Source organism: Haemaphysalis longicornis, unplaced genomic scaffold, assembly GCF_048455015.1.
Source record: "Haemaphysalis longicornis isolate Haplotype H1 unplaced genomic scaffold, Haemaphysalis longicornis Haplotype H1 scaffold_9, whole genome shotgun sequence".
Taxonomy (NCBI): Eukaryota; Metazoa; Arthropoda; class Arachnida; order Ixodida; family Ixodidae; genus Haemaphysalis; species Haemaphysalis longicornis.
This window is the reverse complement of record NW_027526460.1, coordinates 171,733,497-171,752,395: the sequence shown is the minus strand read 5'-3', so window position 1 is coordinate 171,752,395 and position 18,899 is coordinate 171,733,497. Positions and strand designations below refer to the sequence as shown.

The following is an 18,899-nucleotide window of genomic DNA, read 5'->3' as shown; positions in this document are numbered from 1 at the left end:
CACGCGGATGGGGTTGCCCCGACGCATGGACATGCTTTACTGGAACGTCCAAGCCATGGACCGTGTGGCAGTGATGCTGCGTGATGTGATCGATTGCTGAACCTCCGGATAAGTATCGGTTGCATTTCTTTCAATGGTAAATCAATCCTGATTCGGGAATCTGTTTATACGTAATTTTACATCGACCGTACTTGTAGGACTCGACTTACGTTGCATAAGCATGTGGTGTATAAAAGGTTAACTGGAAGCGATTTTTGATATGACTCAACATTTGTTTGTTTCTTTTGTTTCCCCCAATGATTTCCTTCCCATTTCAGTTATATGTCCTCTTTCTACTTCACCTATCCGTAAACTTCATTAGTACGTATAAAAAAAATGTATAGTTAAACGAAGTTTCGTGGCCGCCATTTTACCGTTACTTCTTGCCGGTCGCATCCGGTAGGATTATTTCAAGCGTACGTTTATAATAAAGTATCAAACGTGGTCCCCAGAACACCGTATTGGGCCTCTTCGATTTACAGTCTCGGGCTCACCGCGGACTCCCCGAGAAGCAGCCCAACATTCGATTTTCCCGTGTATCCCTATGGCTTCGGGGAATCCTCGGACTACCCGCGGGCAGCCCGCGGGGAGCCAGAAGTGGAAAATCGAAGAGGCCCATTGTACGCAAACGATTTATGTGATAATTCATTACGCTCCTTTTGTTGTTGCACCAGCACCCACACCAGATGTTTTTGCTCATGTCTATAGCGTACGCATATCTCACCCGTCCTTTTCTCCTTCTTGCAGCAGGTTTCGGCCAAGGCCAACTCTTACAGGGAAGCAACTTGGTGGATTCAAAAATGGATTTCCCGCGATATCCCGCGCGAGCTAACGCCGTTGTGCGACGTACGCTGGAGCTGGTAGGGAGTCACCGTACTTAGGCCTCCTCGTCGTGTTGTTGTTGGAAGCTAAGTAAACATTTTCTCAAACCTAACGGCTCCTGGTTAGTAATCAGTGTGGTACGCTCAGTTTCGTCCGGCGTAAGGCCAGCACTGCGTACTACAAAGCATGTTGGCTGAAAGGATCCACAAATTGTTGACTGGCGCAGTGACACGCCGGTTTTATCTTCGACCGATTACGTATAGTGTTCGGAGAGTTATTTTACGTCGTTCCTTCTGTGGTCTAAACGCCATGTTCACAATTTGGAAATTGTTGAGTGCGACTGTGGAAGTTGCACTTATTTTTGTTCACCTTCGCAAAGAGAAAATTGTTCCGTTTGGGATGACAAAATCAAATAGAAGAGGATGTCACACAAACATATGATGTCAAAAAAATATTTCAAACAGCAGCTTCAGGATTAATTCAATACATCTTTCCAGCACCTGTCGCTTCCCTTGCCAGGACAACATGCTTTCGCATTCTCTTGACTTGCATCTTGAACATGCATGATTAATTACTACGTTTGATGCCGGGGTAAACAAATGGAAGTCAAGCCATCTGGTACTTGTGGATATGGCATAGTTTATTATTCTCGCAGTATTATATATGCAATTCGGGTTTAAAAAACTAACTTTTGTTTTGTTCCAGAGCTTGCTGACAGCCATGATCTTCGATTCCGCACCCTGATTCTGAATGAAATTGCCATCGCGTCAGAGGATCGCACACCGCGAAAAACGACGACGCAAAGCACCTGCCGACGATTTCAACCGTGGTTCATTGACGAAAGCGCCATCAGGCGCAGATAATTTTCACGATATCGCCGTTTTGCTCTTCTAAGCGGCAACCACGTGGAGCGTTTTGCTCGCGTCTGGCGGCTGCGGGCGTCTTCTGGTGGCGACGAGAAAAACGTTCGAGAGCACAATTGACCGCCTCAACCCCTTCCGAGATTGCTTTGTGAGCTAAAAACTGCCTAATTGGCCAAAGTGGCTCCTTGTTCTTTTTTTTTTTTTAATTTGGTCTCCAACGGACGTTGGCGAGGACCAAAAAACGGTCTATGTGGTTGCCACTTTAGTAATGTGCGCTGGCAGTCTTGTCGACATATATATCACTAAATCGTCCAACTTTCCATTCTAACAACAGTGAAAAACCGGAAAGTCTAATTAATCGACGTGCTGTTTTATTTGTGCTATGCGCGTGTAGACAGCTAGCGCACTTCAGCGCGGTTCGGGAGAACGAGCAAGCAGACACAGGGAAGGCAGTGCCGAACCACCGCAGCAAAGACAGCTAAGAGAATCGCTTTGCCACGGTCCAGGCGGCATCATTTTAATGCGCAGCATTCTTTGCGGAGCATCCTGCCCCCACAGCCAGGACCGCGCAACGTCCGGCGTCTCCACAAAATTGCACAAGTTTCACCTGCAATTGTTGTAATATTGTAAATGGAGACAAATGGTCGCAAAATTTTTGAAAAAAAAAATTAAAAATAACAATAAGTTACGGAAAAGCGCGAAACGCGTAATATCCTCATTTCCACATTGATGTATATTTTGCGGAAGTTTTCACCTGTAATCGTTATACTTGCGTAAATGGACATAATTGGCTAAACAAAATTTTAAAGCAAAACAAAGAACATAAAAAAAAATCAGAAAATGGCGAACCGTGTAACGCCCCGCATTTACACAATAATGCAGATTTCGCGAAAGTTCCAAATGTAATCGTTATAATGGCGTAAATGGGGGCAATTGTTTGAACGAACTGTGGAAAAACTAAAAAAATTGGCTGCAAAAAACTCACACTCAAGACAGTCGGCATACGAACGCTACGCAATAGTAGACAATTGTCTGAATTTCTGCACAATTTTTTTTTTTTCTCGCGAGGCCCATCTCGTCAGCTTTCTCAGTCGCCGATCAGTGGCGTACCCTGCTGGCAAAAGGTGAACTACTCGCAAGATGGCGGCCGTGCAAGCGCGACTTTAACCTTGCTCAACCGCAAACTACCCGCGTATGGTTGAGGTCAAAACCCCCGACTTGATTCCCTGAATATTTTGACATCCCTTCAAATGTTTGGTGAACCATGGCGTTTTCCGAAAAGCGTCCAAATCAAGAGCCTGCGCGTGAGGCCTGAAACCAAGTGCAAGAAAGGCGGAGACGCACCTTGTGCGAGGGTACGCCCTCAATGCTGACGATGAAGCCGACGCCGCAAGACTCCCGCTCCTGCCGGGGGTCGTACAGGCCTCGCGCGGGGGGAAGGCCTCCCCCCGGTGATGAAGTCATGGAGCTGCCCGCACCTGCGCGCAAACAGGGAGAGCGTCAATCCTTTTCTGCTCAACATTTCCTAAAATTTTTGCCACCTGCCAAAAAAGCAGCACCAAGGTCAAAATGTGGGCCACACAGAACCGCGATGGCATAATGGAACAGGTTTACACAACTCTAGGCAGAGCGGGAAGCTGTTTACGAAGCTACGCTCCGCACCTAGAGTGTTACCGTGTTTGCGTTACCGTCAACTGTATTTGCGGGAGTCGAGTGCGCATGTGCGACAAGTTACCTTCGCCACCGCGCTGCCCGTCTTGATTACATCAAAGTTGCTTGATCGTACAGGCTTACACACTCGATAAAAGTAATCTTAGTTGATGCTGCTTATAACATTTTTCTTCTTAAAGAAAAATGTACGGCAAACAATGACCCGGATACGACGCGAGTACGACAAACTATTTTTTTTCCGGATGGGCGAGTAAAATGACCGCCCCTGCCCCTACTCGTGCTAAGCCAGGCTAAGCCTCGCCTGCCTCAAATAGTTCAGACAAGTTTCTGAGCTCGCAAACCGCTTTTACGCCTCCAAAGTTGTGCTGGGCAAAGTGTGTATGTTACTGAGTTATTATTTCAATATATTTTACTCATTTGAGACAGACATATTCAGCGCAGGCGTAAATTCTAGTTTAACTTGATTCCAACAGGTTTTAACAAGTTCCAACTCAGTAGATGGCGCCACCGAGGTTACGTTCCCCTTTTGAAATTTGAAATTTGCTCAGTAAAAATTGCGGGTCATCCTCGCATGGCCCACAATGCTCCCTGAAAGTGTTTTGGTCCAAAAAAATTTGTTCTTTTTCTAGCGGCCTTTTTACCTCCAGGGTTTAAACCAAACTTCCGTCTGTGAAAAAATTCGTGAAAAAGTAACTTCTCTTACAATGGCCACCATTTTTTGTGAACATTATGTCGACCCCGTGGGCTGCTCTATGCCGCATTTTAAAAATATTTTTTTCCTTTCTTTTTGCTGTGGTTGCACCATTCAGAAAATACACGAGTCGAGCATTTTCAAACATTTTTAGCAAATACGAGCACATTCTCCCAGCCAATGAAGCATTTGGACCTGTATCTCAGCATTGTGGACAATTGGTGAAAACTACATTTACACTGAAAAAAGGCGAAATGTGCGAGAAAACGTTTGTCAAACTTGGAAAAATCTCATTTCTGGCCCATATTCATCTTGAAATTGCGCATTGTTGTGCTCGTAGTAAAAATATCAAATACAAGCCATTCACTAGTACTAATGATCGTAGTTTATTTCAGAAAGTTTAATCCGAACAGTTTTTGTTTTAGCAGAGAAAAAAATTTCAATTTGTACTGTGACACTACTTCAGCTTGTTGTTCCACAGAGCGTCTTCTCTGCACGGCATGCACCTGCCTGCATGAAAGAGGCGCGAGCCAGCGGGTTCGCGCTACAAGAATACCTTTCGCCGCAATGGTATTTGTAGCGTCAGTACAGGAAAGGGAAATAATTCGTGTGTTAGTGGGAAAGGTACAACGTGGAGCTAGCGGTGGTGCGTCCATTCCATGAGTATCAAGCCTACAATCATCATTTCATTAAGGTTTCGGCTTGATAACCCGATTGGGAGAAGTTCGGGAAATTTAGTTTCGTGCCGGTTGAATTATATGTGTGGTCACGGTCTCTGTGGCTTCATCGATGCCGAGGTGGCTTATGACAGTTAATGAAGCCCCGAGAGTTCTTTGAATTTTTCCCGTCTCCGGCCTCATCCTTGAACTTTTCTGGGCGCGGACGGTTGGCTTATCTATTGTCTGAATGTTTAAGGGTGATTGGGAAATGATCACATTCGTACAGGTTATTATTGACGTCCCACATGTAAACTTTGACCTTCCACTCGGTTACTGGAAACCGAACTGGAGAGGCTACGGCTAGATCTATGCAGCAGTGCGTGGCATGTGTCGTGTCGTAGTATGGTTGGCCTTTCTTGTTCCGTTTGCAGGCTCCTGATGATAGGAGAAAGTTTTCAAAGAGGCTCCTTCGAACATCAGTGCGTGCTACCCCCAGAGTGCGTGGTTGCATTAACCCCAACTAGCAGATACGGCTCTGGCAACTCATCGATTAACGTTTCAAACTCCATATTGGAGAGCCCATTGTCTGGAGGAACGAACAATGAGCATACTGTTACCAGTTTGCTAGAAATAATGGCTCTTACGCCTACAGCTGCTACACTCGTCCTTAAGGGTAGATGCTGCCATGGGATTAACATTTGTTCTACAATCGCCACTCCTCCAGAGGACTGCATACAACCAACACTGTCTTTTTAAAATAGCTAATAGTTTTTGAGAAAGTTGGTTTGGCTCGGCTTTAGGCGTGTTCCTTGGAGACAAATAATACTTATTGGGTGAATTGTGACAGCAATTCATACATATCTTCTAAATTTTTTCACAAGGCATCTGCAGTTCCGGTGAACTTTGTGAGCAGAAATCATCAGCTTAGGATATCGCAAAGGTTGACACTAGCGCTGTGCTGCCATATTCACAGGCCCACGACACCTTTCCAGGTGCTGTGGCCCTAGGTACTTTTTTTCTGGTCCAGTCAACAGAGTGCCGCGCCCTCGTGGGGCGCCCTTGTGTCTATGGCTTCTTGTGAAGCCTCAACAGCAGGGCTAGGCTGGCGGTTTGAGGAAGCATGCCCCTCAGCCATCACCAGAACAACAGCGCCAGCCACGGGCGTAACGTGGGCACCTGGGGTTGCCGGGATACCACTGGTGCCCTGATGAGCGTGGTGTCTCTTGGGGCCTCGCTCAGAGGGTCATCTTAGCCGCTGCACCCCGACGCGCCACACTGGCAACACTAGTGCGAGTGAAAAGCAGCCTCTGGCGTGCTTCCCGAAAAGTAATGTTCTCTTTTAATTTCGAAGCAATGACCTCTTTTTCCTTCTTTCCTTGAGAGCATGAGAGCGAGTACGCGGCGTGGTCTCCTTTGCAATTTACAGAGTGAGGTGGAGCATCGCAGCTGTAAGACGTGTGGTCAGGAAGGCCACACTGCGTGCGCATGCTGCCTGCCCTCGGCAGCTTGCCGAGCCGTGACCACAACACCGGCGAGGGTCTGGAATGTGAGGACGCACACGGATCTTAACATAGCCTGCCCCAACAGACTCGGACAATGCGCCTGAACAGAAAGTTAGAATGACATGCTTGGTAGGTATTTCCTTTCTATCTCTATGAATCTTGATTATTTTAACATTGATGACCCCACCCTTACAAAAATGGGTTCTGAATTTCTGTTGACGTTTCATTGAGTTCTCATTGATTCAACGGAAAATCAACAGAAACTCAATGTTCATTGAGTTTACACATTGAGAACACAACGGAATTTTCGTTGTGGTCCGCACAATGATTTTTATATTGTGGAGTTCTTGTTGACTTTTTGTTGTATTTTCAGTGACTCATGGTGATTATTTGTGAAACTCAATGTTCATTGAGTTTACACATTGAGAACACAACGGAATTTTCGTTGTGGTCCGCACAATGATTTTTCTATTGTGGAGTTCTTGTTGACTTTTTGTTGTATTTTCAGTGACTCATGGTGATTATTTGTGAAACTCAATGTTCATTGAGTTTACACATTGAGAACACAACGGAATTTTCGTTGTGGTCCGCACAATGATTTTTCTATTGTGGAGTTCTTGTTGACTTTTTGTTGTATTTTCAGTGACTCATGGTGATTATTTGTGGGCAAGTCATCAGCAACTGATGCCAAATACTATCTGCATGCTTCTTCGACATGGACAGCCACGTGCACTAAAACTTTAATACCCACTGTCCTGGATGTATGAGCCTAATTAGGCAGCATCTTAGCATATTTTTGTGCAGTGTGAGTGTATTAAATAAGTTGCATTTTTCAAGGAAGTTGCATTTTGTACAGGTAGCCAGCTTTCACAATGCAACTCTCAGCGCTTTCTTGTACATATGGCAACATATCCATACGACATGCATGATATCATAACGATTTCGAGATGTCTTCAATATCACAAAGATTTCAACGAAAATCACATAACTTTTACGGCATGTTGTCGACACCTTATGAATTCAACGACATTTCGTTGTCCTCAACATCATGAAGGTCCAATATCGCAAAGATTTCAACGACTTGTCGAATAAGTATAACGACATGTCTTTAATGATAAGGACTTCTACTAGATGTCGATATACTGCAAGATTATAAAGGTCTGATATCGTAAAGAGTCAAACAACATGTCGAAGATCAACAACATGTTCATGATATAAAGATTTCAACGATGAGTCCTAGACATTCTGCAACATGTCTTCAAGGTATTCTTACAACATGTCACATATCGCACAAATCAGCGCGTCATGTCTGATACTTTGTGTAACATCTCGCAGACAATATATGTTCTGCCTTGTCAGCATTGGAAGCATACAAAGTACAAGATACAGCACAAGGTAAAGTACAGTACAAACTCTGATAACTTGCACTTTCAGTGTGATCGAACAAAATTCAAATTCTTGTTTATACTGTTGTTTTATCAATGTTTCTAGAGTGCATATTTCAATTTCAGCCATTCAGTTAACCCATAAAATTCACTTGTCCATACTACAAAATATCCGCTGCTTCACCATTAGCTAAAAATTTGTCTCCAGATATCATTAAACAGCAGCGTCTATATCTGGTATAGACGCTAGACGAAAACGTTTGCGTTCTGATTTTTCCCTTCTAGACGGACGATAGCATAACGACAACGATGTCAAGATATGCTTTGACTCATACCACGGCAAGCACAATCGTTTGTTGCTGAAGCCTCGGTTGCTCTTCGTCAACAACAAACTGAATCGGCCGGACAGTTTTTTTCGATTGCGTGTTTCCATTTCTGCGCAGGCCGGCGGGGGCGGCCCATGTTACATCTTACCGTTGTCAGATGGTGGAGGGTTTGGCACATGAGTGCCGCACCCCAGGGCTACAGAACCCAGCCAACCATCATCATCTTTTTCGCTCGTCGCTGCCGCCCACAGTACCTGTTTGCTGCACTTATTACGTCGCCGCCACCACATGCTTCGGTCTCTTTAATATTGCCTTGCATTATCCCCAACTTGTTACAAACTCAGAGGTTTTCGCTGCTGTATGCGCCTGACATGCCAGGAGTGACATCGCTTGTAGTTTTAGCGCGATGTTGCTTGTCTGCAAGATCGGTGCGTGACAAACAAGCGTTACCAACGCCACAACGGCCACAATTCCAACGGCGCATGCCATTTCCTTCGTGGCTACCGTGGCTTGCGAAGAAAAGATCGCGGGTGACCTGCGATAGCTTTGCTTGAGTCAAATAAGGGAGCTCCGGCTCAATCGCTCGGAGTACTAACAATGTGACCTCGTCTGCAAGATCGGTGCGTGAGAAACAAGCGTTAGAACTGCCAGAATTCCAAAAATGCAGCATTGACTAGACACAAACGACAATTTTCATTGCCGGCTTACGTAGTTATACAATCATTTTAGACACTGGCTGAAGCCCCGCGTGTATGGCCGAGTGGTTACGTCTTCGATTAGTGTTTTGAGGGTCCGCAGTTCGAATCCTCGTTGGATGTTTTTTTTTTTTTTTCCTTATGAAGGTTTTATTACCTCTTCTTTTTTAAAACCATAGTAAGCGCCTGTTCCTTGCTTTCAATCACACCGACGTTTGCCACCCTCTTCCTAAACCCAAAGTAGTTCGTTTTCTCGCACCTCCTCTGTAGAGAAACCAGCCGTGAAAACAAAACCAAAACTAACTTTAAAACCTTTACAATTTAAGTATATATGTCAGTTAGTTTACTGTTATTCGCTTTTGCGTTTAAAAACCTCAAATTCAAGTTATAAACACTTTTAATACTTTAAAAGCAGGAAGTTAATTACCAATAACACAATTTTCGTCAAACACAGAAATGCTGCTATTGCAGTCTGGCAACTATCACTCCCTTTTTGTGTGTTTGTTTATGGAGTTGGTTTTGTGCGGAGTGGTAGCTGGGGCGATTTGTTCAGTTTTATCTATTTCAAGCTTAAATCATAGTTATAAAAGCTTTATAGGGTGACGATCATCGCCTCAACGATCATCGCGCGTCAAAGGTGGATGACATTGCGTCCGAACAAAGTGTCGGTGTCCTTGAAGGGCAAGACGAGCGTGAAGAAGGATTTTTGGCGGGAAACGTCGTTTCTGCTGGGGTGAGTACGCATTTTTTTGTTTTTCTGTTCTTGTTCGGAACGAGTTCTGGTGCTTATGGGTCAGTTATTCCGTAGACCCCCATCTCATTTGCTCTCAGAGCCTATGCGATATAGCATACTTGTTTGGCGCCTTGGATTTACCAGTCTACCGTTTCCGCAGCCGTCAGCATCAATTTACGCTGAAGCTAGACCTTTGTTGCGATGCTCGCGCTGTAGAACGCGGCAGCTAATTATTTGACATCACTCAAGGCTCTTAAACACCGGGGCGTTTGTTTGTTATGTGTCTCTCAAACAGTGCCTTTGCGGCGACTGTTAATTCCGTGCAGTGCGCTTCGCAGCTATTACGCTCGCGAGACCGGCTGCCGCCGTCGCGACCCGTCTCGTGGTCTTCGGGCCGCGATATGCGTCGTGGTATGCGTGCCGTACTCGTGAAGCTCACATTCACATACGTGGAAATTGAAGGTGAAATGCGCGCGCGTGGTCTCGCAGGGGCGCCTGCCCACTCAACTCTATTTATATTGGAGAATCGAACTTGCAAAGGCAAGCTAGGCATTGAAATGGAGGAGCCTCAACTAGTACACACCAGTTCCGATTGAAAGCTAGCGATGCATATGGGCTGCTAGCAAGCGTTCCATGCAAATTAGCATAGCAGTGAGCTTTTCATATATCAGGCATACCCCACTCACAAACCTGCGTGCCTAATAAATACATTACTCTGACCTAAATTTCAGTTTGGGTGTTGCGGGAATGTTCTTATTAGGGCCTTGGAGGTTACTCATTAACGATTAATAATCTGCTTAATGTAAGCATTCGTGGTTTGTGTGTGCTTTTCTTGTATTTCATCAAGTGCCACCACACTCACAGATTATGCACTTTCAGGTGCTGCTGCTGGCTGTCCGGGTTGGCTGGCTGGCTTTCAGTCCAGTTTCAAAGGCTTTGCCAGGGCCCTCCGTGGCCAACTGACACTGCACCTGCTGTACCCAAGTACTGCCTGGCCTTTCCTTGGTGCTGGGTACGCTTTGCCGCCAGGAATAGTCAATCCTTCATCCATCATCTGGCCGCTTGGACCACCCGTTCAGAAGCCAGCGCATTTGCTCAACGCATCGGTCCAGGCACCGCTGCCACATCAGTGCACCCACTGATTATGTACTTTCAGGTTAGTTATTTCATGTTGGAACCTGTCATAATGTATACCTGTTAGCAGTGCTCTAGCCCCTGGTTATTTGAAAGTTTCATGAAGCAGTGTTGTGCATTTTGAGTGTGTCATTGCTTAGCAGGGATATTGAAGCGAATCTGGGGCCAATGGCTAAAGTGCAAGAATAGAAATTGAACTGACTTTGAAGCAAGTATCCGTATGTAATCAAGCCAAGCAAACATTTAGGATTTTCGATATGGTTTTGAATTTGCAATACAGACTGGCGTGGAACTACTTTCCATTTTAAGTAAGCTTACAATATTATCTACTTCAGATCATACTGTTATTAATCACACTATACCGAAAAGTACTGTCGGGAGCAAAAGTCTGGATTCCACGCGAGCGGCGGCCGAAATGCATTGCAGCGCCACCCTGCGAAAGCTCGCCTGCTGCGAGACACCGGCTGTAGGGCCTATCTTAACTGCACGCATGTTCGTTCGATTCATTCGATAAAAGCAGTCGCGAAGGGACACGCTTCCTTAACCCAGTTTGAGACTATTGTTTTGCGGTGCAGTCGCAGATAGCAACTACTTTCGATGTGCAACGCTGATAAAGAGTGACGAAAAACTACCCGTTCAACGCATCAGTGGCCGCTTACTGCCACTCACTGAGACCGTATCGCAAATGCTACACGCCGACGGAATTGCCCAGTCGTAAATGCTAGACACGGCCGAAGCGACACCGTTCGGTCTTTCCGTGAACAAAAAGCGTATCAGACTCTTGCGAGCAAACGAACATGCGTGCAGTTAAGATAGGCCCTACAGCCGGTGTCTCGACAGCAGGCGAGCTTTCGCAGGGTGGCGCTGCAATGCATTTCGGCCGCCGCTCGCGTGGAATCCAGACTTTTGCTCCCGACAGTACATACCGCAGTCTGTAGATTTTGTCGGCACTTTTTTCGCAGTCTCTCATGACAGGCACTATTCTCAGTGATTGGAGGATAGCCGAGGTAGCACCAGTCTTTAAATCAGGGACGGTACTTCACCATTAAATTTTCCTAACAAGCACCATACGCAGGGAACATTTCACCCACTCTCAAGTTGCTAATTATTTATAATATTACATTCGAATATCAGCACGGTTTTCACAAGGGTTACTTGAGAATTTTTCGCGTACCCAAGCTGCAGCATAAGTGTCTGATTGATTTTCGATGGCTTCCCGTCGATGAAACGGACCAAACATACCTCCAAAGAACAGAAACGTGCGATAAGGATTGAGCATGAGGGTGATTAAACAGCGCTTCCAAAAGCAGCGTACCACCGGGCTCATTCTGGCAAATTTGCCAGGCTCTAAGTCTGCGATTTAGCGCAACGACCCATTTACGGTGACACTCAAGCGACGCAGGAAATTTGTGCAGCCAATAGACTCCGCACATGCAGACACTTGTTTTGTCATGGTGCACTTCGCACGGTTCTTGCATGAGCACTTTGTGCTTACGCTGATTGTTGGTGCAGCCAGTAACGACGTAATCACGCCTGCCCGGACAAGTAGCTTCTGAACATCGCCAAGTAAAAGGCAATGATGGCAATTTTCCCAGAATTCCGAAAATAAACATCAATTGAGGATAAAAAGGTCAGGCGTCCTGCTGGCAGGACGAAACGTGGCCTCACAGGCAATGCCTGTCAGGGCAAAGTGGTGTGGACTGGCCCGCCACCTTAGTGGGTTAGGAACAGAATTGATGGGCGAACGGGACACCTCTTGGAAGAATTAAACGTTCTCCTTAGGCACTGCTAAACTTGTTGCTGCTGAAATGACAAATAAATGACACCGATTTTCGATGACGTTCGGTGCGTCTGATATTCACGCATGGCACGGAGCAACAGCGTGGGACTCAGCGTCGTCTGCTCGCCCCGCAGTCCGAAAGAATTGGTGGCGCCCAGTGCAGGATGGAAATTCTTGTCTATCATGTCTGCTATAAAATATGCCCATGTGGTTGAGATTTCGGCGCATGTAAAGATGCGCAGGTTGTCAAAATTAATACGGAGCCCTCTACTATGGCTCACCTCACAGTCTGTGTAGCGTTGGTGCATTAAACCCGAGAATCAATCAATTATAATTTATGCTTCATCTACATTGAAAAGAAAACACTTGAAAATCTTTGTCCCCCAGGTAGAATCTCTGTCACCACCACTGTATGTAATTTTATTGCACTCTTACCTCGCAGTCGTTTCCACCCAGATCCTGTGCATAATCGCTCAGCATTGGAAGCTCAGGCGGAGGATGGTCATGCGCTCAACATACCAGAACACTGTCACTAGAGCACCTCTCAAACTCTCGTACTCCTCAAGAAGTGCGCAGCATGCCTGGGGGGGCACAGTAAAAACAGTGCCTCTTATCACACGCCACCACCACATGAAATATCGTTGCAGCTTTAAGTGCATAAATTTTCCTTATTCGAGCCACAGTCATTTGAAGCAATGAAAAAAAAAATAAGGCAATCAGCGCGTGGAGATGACACAGACAGTGCAAAATTACCTTATCTGAGCTGCTGTCCGCACCTGTCCAATTGTCACGCTGTGCTAGCATTCATCGTGCAGCCTGCTTCGTGTCTGTGGTTGTAGGAGGCGTGAACAGCGCAGTGCGGAATTTCGAACCAAACACAATGCTGGGTATCCCTTACGACAAGGTATTCGCAAACCCACAATCCTGCAGAAAGAACACCAGCCACACAAAAAGTTCCTGCTAGCACCACGCCGCAAACCACATTTCGCGTATGACCCTCGTGCACTTCTAGCCAATGAAAAAATGAAGGAGCAAATTGGCCTAGTTGTAACTAGGGTTCACTCTTTTCAATTTAAATAATTTAAAAAATCAATAACAGTCTGCTCATTTTATTTTGCTGAATCGGGTGCTAAAAAAAGGTCAGTTTTTTATGGATAGTTGCATGAGTCAGGGCAAGGCATCGTACTGCCTACTTTGTGTGCATTACAGCCATCTGACTATTTTAGCCACATAACCTTTCATCCAGATTGACCTAACAGCACCCAAATGGTTTTTTTTGGCCTTTCTACCACAAAGCAATACACCCACGGTGTACTGCAGTGGGCACTTGGCAAACACTTTAATGAATTCTTGAAACGCTTGTTTAAACAAGCCGAAAGCATGTTGAGGTATGCATGTTCACCCATAAAAACTAAAAATATACATTTAAATTAAATCTATTCGAAAAGAATTTTTAGTGGATCAATGCCAAAATCTGTAAATGAATTACCGTAATATTCTGAGAAATTGTTCATGGGTACTCAAACTCTTCATTGTCTCGATCCTGGAGTTCATGTTGGTTCAACTGTTTCGGTTTTATTTTCTGCTCGCAGGTTGACATTGGGGGCGGTGTGCTAATTGAGAAGGGGTACCTGGATCAGCTGGTGCATGCGTGTGCGAGTGGCCCTGGCAAATTTGCCAGGGCTCTTTTGCGCCATGTCTTCACTCCGGAGGAGCTCAAGGGGAAAACTCTCTTTGGAGGGAAAGGCAAAGCCCAGGGCGACGCTCCTACAAAGCCAGGGTTGGACCAGGTGCGGGTGAAGGCTGTGGTCGGTGAGTGCACATGATTTGCATTTAGAGTGCCAAGAATAAAGCTGTCATCTTTGTCAACTTGTAGCTAATCACCCGTTTTTCTTCATGTGCACAGTGAGATCAGTGCATCCCTTTTATGCTTTTTGGGAAAGTGTCTATTTTTGCACACTTTTATTACTAATTCTGAGAACTTGCTGAACACGTTTTCATTTCTTATAGTAAATCATAAATTCATTCTATCTCTTGCAGGCTACACGGGCCAGAAGTTTCCAGGTGTGAGCGCCGGTTACATAAAAAATAACCTATCATCGCTTTTGAATCGGGAAATAAAGTAAAAAGTGCGCGCTGAACACCTTGTTTTTCTTTTTGCATGTCTGCATGAGGCAGAATTTTTAGTCACATGACATGCACTACTGCCACACCATAAACTCTTGTATTGGTGGTGCGATAAAATGTAGATTCTTGTTCAACCTACAATGGTCGCAAAAACCTTTGAAAGAAATCGCAGCAGAAACACATTGAGCATTCGTGTAAAACTCAACAACATATCAACAGAAACGCATGGGGCACTCGTAAAAATCTCAACAAAATATCAACAGAAACGCATGCGGCACTCGTAAAAATCTCAACAAAATATCAACAGAAACACATTGGGCACTCGTAAAAACCTCGACAAAATATCAATACGAAATTCAGTGGAGACTCAACGGAAAGGCAACAGAAACTCGATGGGAATTCGACGTAAGAAATTCAACGGAAAATCAATGAAACCACGGTGGCCACTTTTCCTGAAAAACTCAACAAATCCTCAACACAATCTCAACAGAAATTCTTTGGATACTCAACTATGTTTGTTGAGTGAATTCAACAAAATTTCTTATGAAACTCAACAATCATTTTTGTAAGGGCATGACCATCAAACCCCTCCCGAAGTTCTTTCTCAGACAAATTCACGCAATCTTTATCCGCGACTGCATGCACCGCCGGCATAGATCGGTGGGGGTGGTACGCTCGCAGGGTTGTCACCTACAGCAGTTACTTTGGTCAGTTTTGCACACCGTTCTGCATCTTTTACTTCCAACAGAAGGTCGCCACTTCCTAGCTTGCTAACTTTATAGTCACTTGCAATTTCATTCGTTAGAACTTCGGCTACTAGAAATGGTGACAGACGTCTCATTGAGGTTTCTTCCCTTTCGCAGTGCATGACGCGGCATTTCGGATATGTTTCTGGCTTTTTGAAGTTGAAAAATTGCTGTACTTGGGCTACTTTGTTGCGCACCAGTTTCGGTGGTCGATCACGTCAAAAGGAAGGTTTAGTTGCCACAAAATGTGACTCATGTTCAGAGGTCATGCTGGCCGCCCAACAACGGGCCCAGGTCTCCTTCTTCACCACCCGGTTTTGTTAACAACTTACATGACGCAATTAACAATATTCGAAATCGTTTTCCTTCATCGCCTGTTTCCTTGGTCGGCGATTTTAATTTTCCTGATATAGATTGGCACGCCGAGCAGCCTGAACTTACCTCATTTTCTCAGGAATGCAGTGACTTTCTCAAGACTGCTCTGTATTCTCTCTAACACAATTAGTTTCTGAGCCGACTAGAATTGCGCATAACTGTGAACATACCCTCGACCTTACCTTTACTAATCACCCTGATTTCCTTTCTCCTATGACATACGTGCCTGGAATAAGCGACCATTGCCTTCTCACTCTCGATATTCACACACCCATCTTAAAAACAAAACGAGTTAGAAAAACTACTCGACTACAACAGAACTGACATCGCTTCCATAAATAGCGCCTTGGCACAATTCATTGAAGTTTTTTTTTTTTTCAAAATTTCCATGATCGTTCGGTAGAAGAAAACTGGGACATTTTTTCACGTAAAGGTCATGAACTAACTGATAAGTACATTCCACAACGTACAATAACCACTAACACGCTTGCGCCTTGGTACAATATTCATATCAAACGTTTAGCTAAGAAAAAGAAGCGCCTTTTCGCCAGCCAAAATGAAGTCCTACTAACATGCGCTGGTTTGCCTATAATGATGCTTCAAATGCTTGTTTCAGCTACTAAAAATGCCAAAATGTACTTTTTAACCAATAAACTACCAGCCATGCTTTTTAAAAACAACCCTAGACAGTTCGGACGAACCATTAATCCGACATATTCTGACAAAATTAGCTTGGTTGACCCGTCAAATAACCCGAACCCTGAAGATCAAAGTACTACTGTCTTGCAAGAGGTATTAACATTTTTTCGGACGCAAAACACAACTACCTACCAGTGACACATCACTATGACTGCACTATCATGCCTCAAATATCTTTCGACATAGCTGGTATATATAAACTAATTAATGGTCTTTCTAATCATTCCTCGCATGGTTATGACAACATCACCACAAAATTTTTCAAAAACACGTCCACTTGCAGTGATATCCTACTAACAAATATTTTTCAACAATCATTAGATACTTCCAGTCTTCCCACATCATGGAGAATTGGAAAGGTGGTTTCAGTTTGCAAAGCGGGGAACAAATCTAATCCAGCTAACAACCGTCCTATTTCTATTTCAAGTACTTGCTGCAAGCTTTTAGAACACGTTCTTTACTCCGACAAGGTAAAATTCCTAGAATCAAACTCATTTTTCCCGTCGGCACAACATGGATTTCGCCAATCATACTCATGTGAAACTCAACTTGCACTGCAACTCATAAACTGCATCAAATCCTAGATCACTCATCACACGCCGACTGTATTTTTCTGGATTTTTCAAAAGCATTCGATAAGGTATCACATAAACTACTACTCCATAAACTAGGAAAACTAAACTTATAACGGAATGTTCTCAGATGGATTGAGTATTTTTTAACTAATCGTACCCTATTTGTTTCTTCTTCCGGTCATAACTCCCAAGTAAGTAATGTTGATTCTGGTGTACCCCAATTATCCGTCCTTGGTCCGCTATTTAACGACCTTCATAAGCCCTAACTTCTGATTTGCACATTTTCGCGGATGACTGTGTTATATTTGAAGAAATAACCAGTAAAAATGATCGAATACTCTGATACTGATCTATCTGCTATTAAAAACTGGCCAATGGAACTGAATACAAATAAATGTAAAGTCATGCATGTTTCAACGATTAGCGTAACTCGATGTTCCTACTACCTCAATAACGTATGCTTGCAATCCGTTGAATCTTTAACGTATGCTTGCAATCCTTTGAATCTTACAAATACTTAGGTGTCCATATTGTGACGGGGATGTTCGGCTATGCACTGAGCCGATGGGTATGCGTCAGTGTCTGTACTGGAGAGAGGGTCTGATGAGAGCTCAGTAGCTGGAAGAGAGCAACTGAACCTGCTCGAATGCCTCAGACACCAAGCTAAAGCTTGGCTTGTATTATGTTTTGCACCTGTCTGAAAGGCTCAGAAACTGATCTTTATTTGAATAGCGCTTTTCCACGAAAGGTCTCTTGAACCCCCCCTTGAATACTTTATACACAGAGACTGCGTGTGTTACTTATTAAGCCAGGAAACACGTTCGCAAATTTCAGCTCGCAAGCAGATCGCGAGTCCGCGCTTTGCGATGAAAACATCGGTTGATTTTGATTCTTCGTTTCCTAGATTAAGTTGAGTAACTCTTCGTGTCGACTTAACATGCCTTACATTTTCAACAAGCGTGCCAGCCGTGCACGCATATGCAGCTAGCGAAGTCAGAGAAGCGTCGCTAGACACGAAATACGGAACGCATACCCAGTATAAAGGCACTTTCGCTTCGTTGACCTTACGAAGGTTGGTATGCTTTACGAAATTACAAAATAGAGGCACATTCATCGCGGCCCAAATCTTGTCGGGGCCGACTGGCCGCCTTGGTCAACGAGCCTGTCATACTACGGCAACTCTCGCTCGGCCGGTGTGTTCGTATTGTCGTCGGAGTAATATGACAAGGCGATCTCGGAAATTGGCGTGCCAGCAGGTTTTCCTCCCCGATCCTAAATGTTTAAATGTGTCCTAATAAGAGCTGGCTTTGCAGTCTGTGTGAAGCACTCACTAATGTACAGAAATCCATTTAGTTTAATGTAATACTGTTAACTATTATCCCGCTGCCGCATTTCTACTGCAGCTTTTCGTGCTAATGCGTCTCTTTTTATTCGTGGGGTGTTAATGTCATTTTTATTGTCCTAACTTATTCTTTGTAGCTTCAGTGTTTTCAGCTGCTTATGTGTTTTAAATGTGTCTTAAATAGGAACTTGGTCTTCTGTGGGGAAATCGAGTGAGAGCCGTTTTTGATGCTGTGCTATTTTACTTCAAATAAATTCCTTTTTGTGTGAAAGTGCATAACGAACCCATTGTTACGGGATACTTTTTTGGAAAATAAAGTCTCGAGTTAGTTTGCTCCTTTTCCCGTGTTTTAAAATTACTTGTCTTTTGGTGTTTGCTTGTAATTGTCTGCAGTACCATCGTAGGGAGGGGGGTGGTGGTAGCAGGCGGAGCGAAAACACGCTGCCTCGCGAGAATAGCAGAACGCCCTTGGGGCGTACCTTTACCAGGAGAGTATCAGTACCCTTCTGCAGTATCCGGGAACGCCGCAGGCAATAGCACTTTCACTCTCAAACGGAGCGACGGAACGCTGCCGTGAAGATGTTGATGTAATTCTCACCCTCGAAGATCTGCATGGTGTTGTAATTGATGTAATTGTTAGATGGTGCTGTAATTCACACTCGAAGATCTGCATGGTGTTGTAATTGATGTAATTGTTAGATGGTGTTGTAATTCACACTCGAAGATCTGCATCTT

At 44.5% G+C, this 18,899-nt stretch overlaps 2 protein-coding genes across 5 annotated transcripts in view; one reads left to right on the top strand and one right to left on the bottom strand.

Annotated features, from left to right (window-relative positions):
• LOC144151392 (uncharacterized) overlaps positions 1 to 18,899 on the bottom strand; it is a 458,541-nt gene that overhangs the window by 357,171 nt on the left and 82,471 nt on the right. For 3 of the 4 annotated variants that reach the window (XM_077682433.1, XM_077682432.1, XM_077682434.1), the window contains one exon: positions 3,069 to 3,202. The exons of the other annotated variant lie outside the window; for it this stretch is intronic. In XM_077682433.1, coding sequence (XP_077538559.1) covers positions 3,069 to 3,188 — 120 coding nt within the window. In that variant the 5' untranslated portion in view covers positions 3,189 to 3,202. The remainder of the gene's footprint in view (positions 1 to 3,068; positions 3,203 to 18,899) is intronic. 4 annotated transcript variants of the gene reach the window in all.
• On the top strand, positions 9,001 to 14,463 carry LOC144151718 (uncharacterized). The gene is made up of 4 exons (XM_077682840.1): positions 9,001 to 9,386; positions 10,266 to 10,542; positions 13,893 to 14,112; positions 14,341 to 14,463. Exons 1-4 carry the CDS (start codon positions 9,295 to 9,297, stop codon positions 14,424 to 14,426), a joined length of 675 nt encoding a protein of 224 aa, XP_077538966.1. The 5' UTR covers positions 9,001 to 9,294; the 3' UTR covers positions 14,427 to 14,463.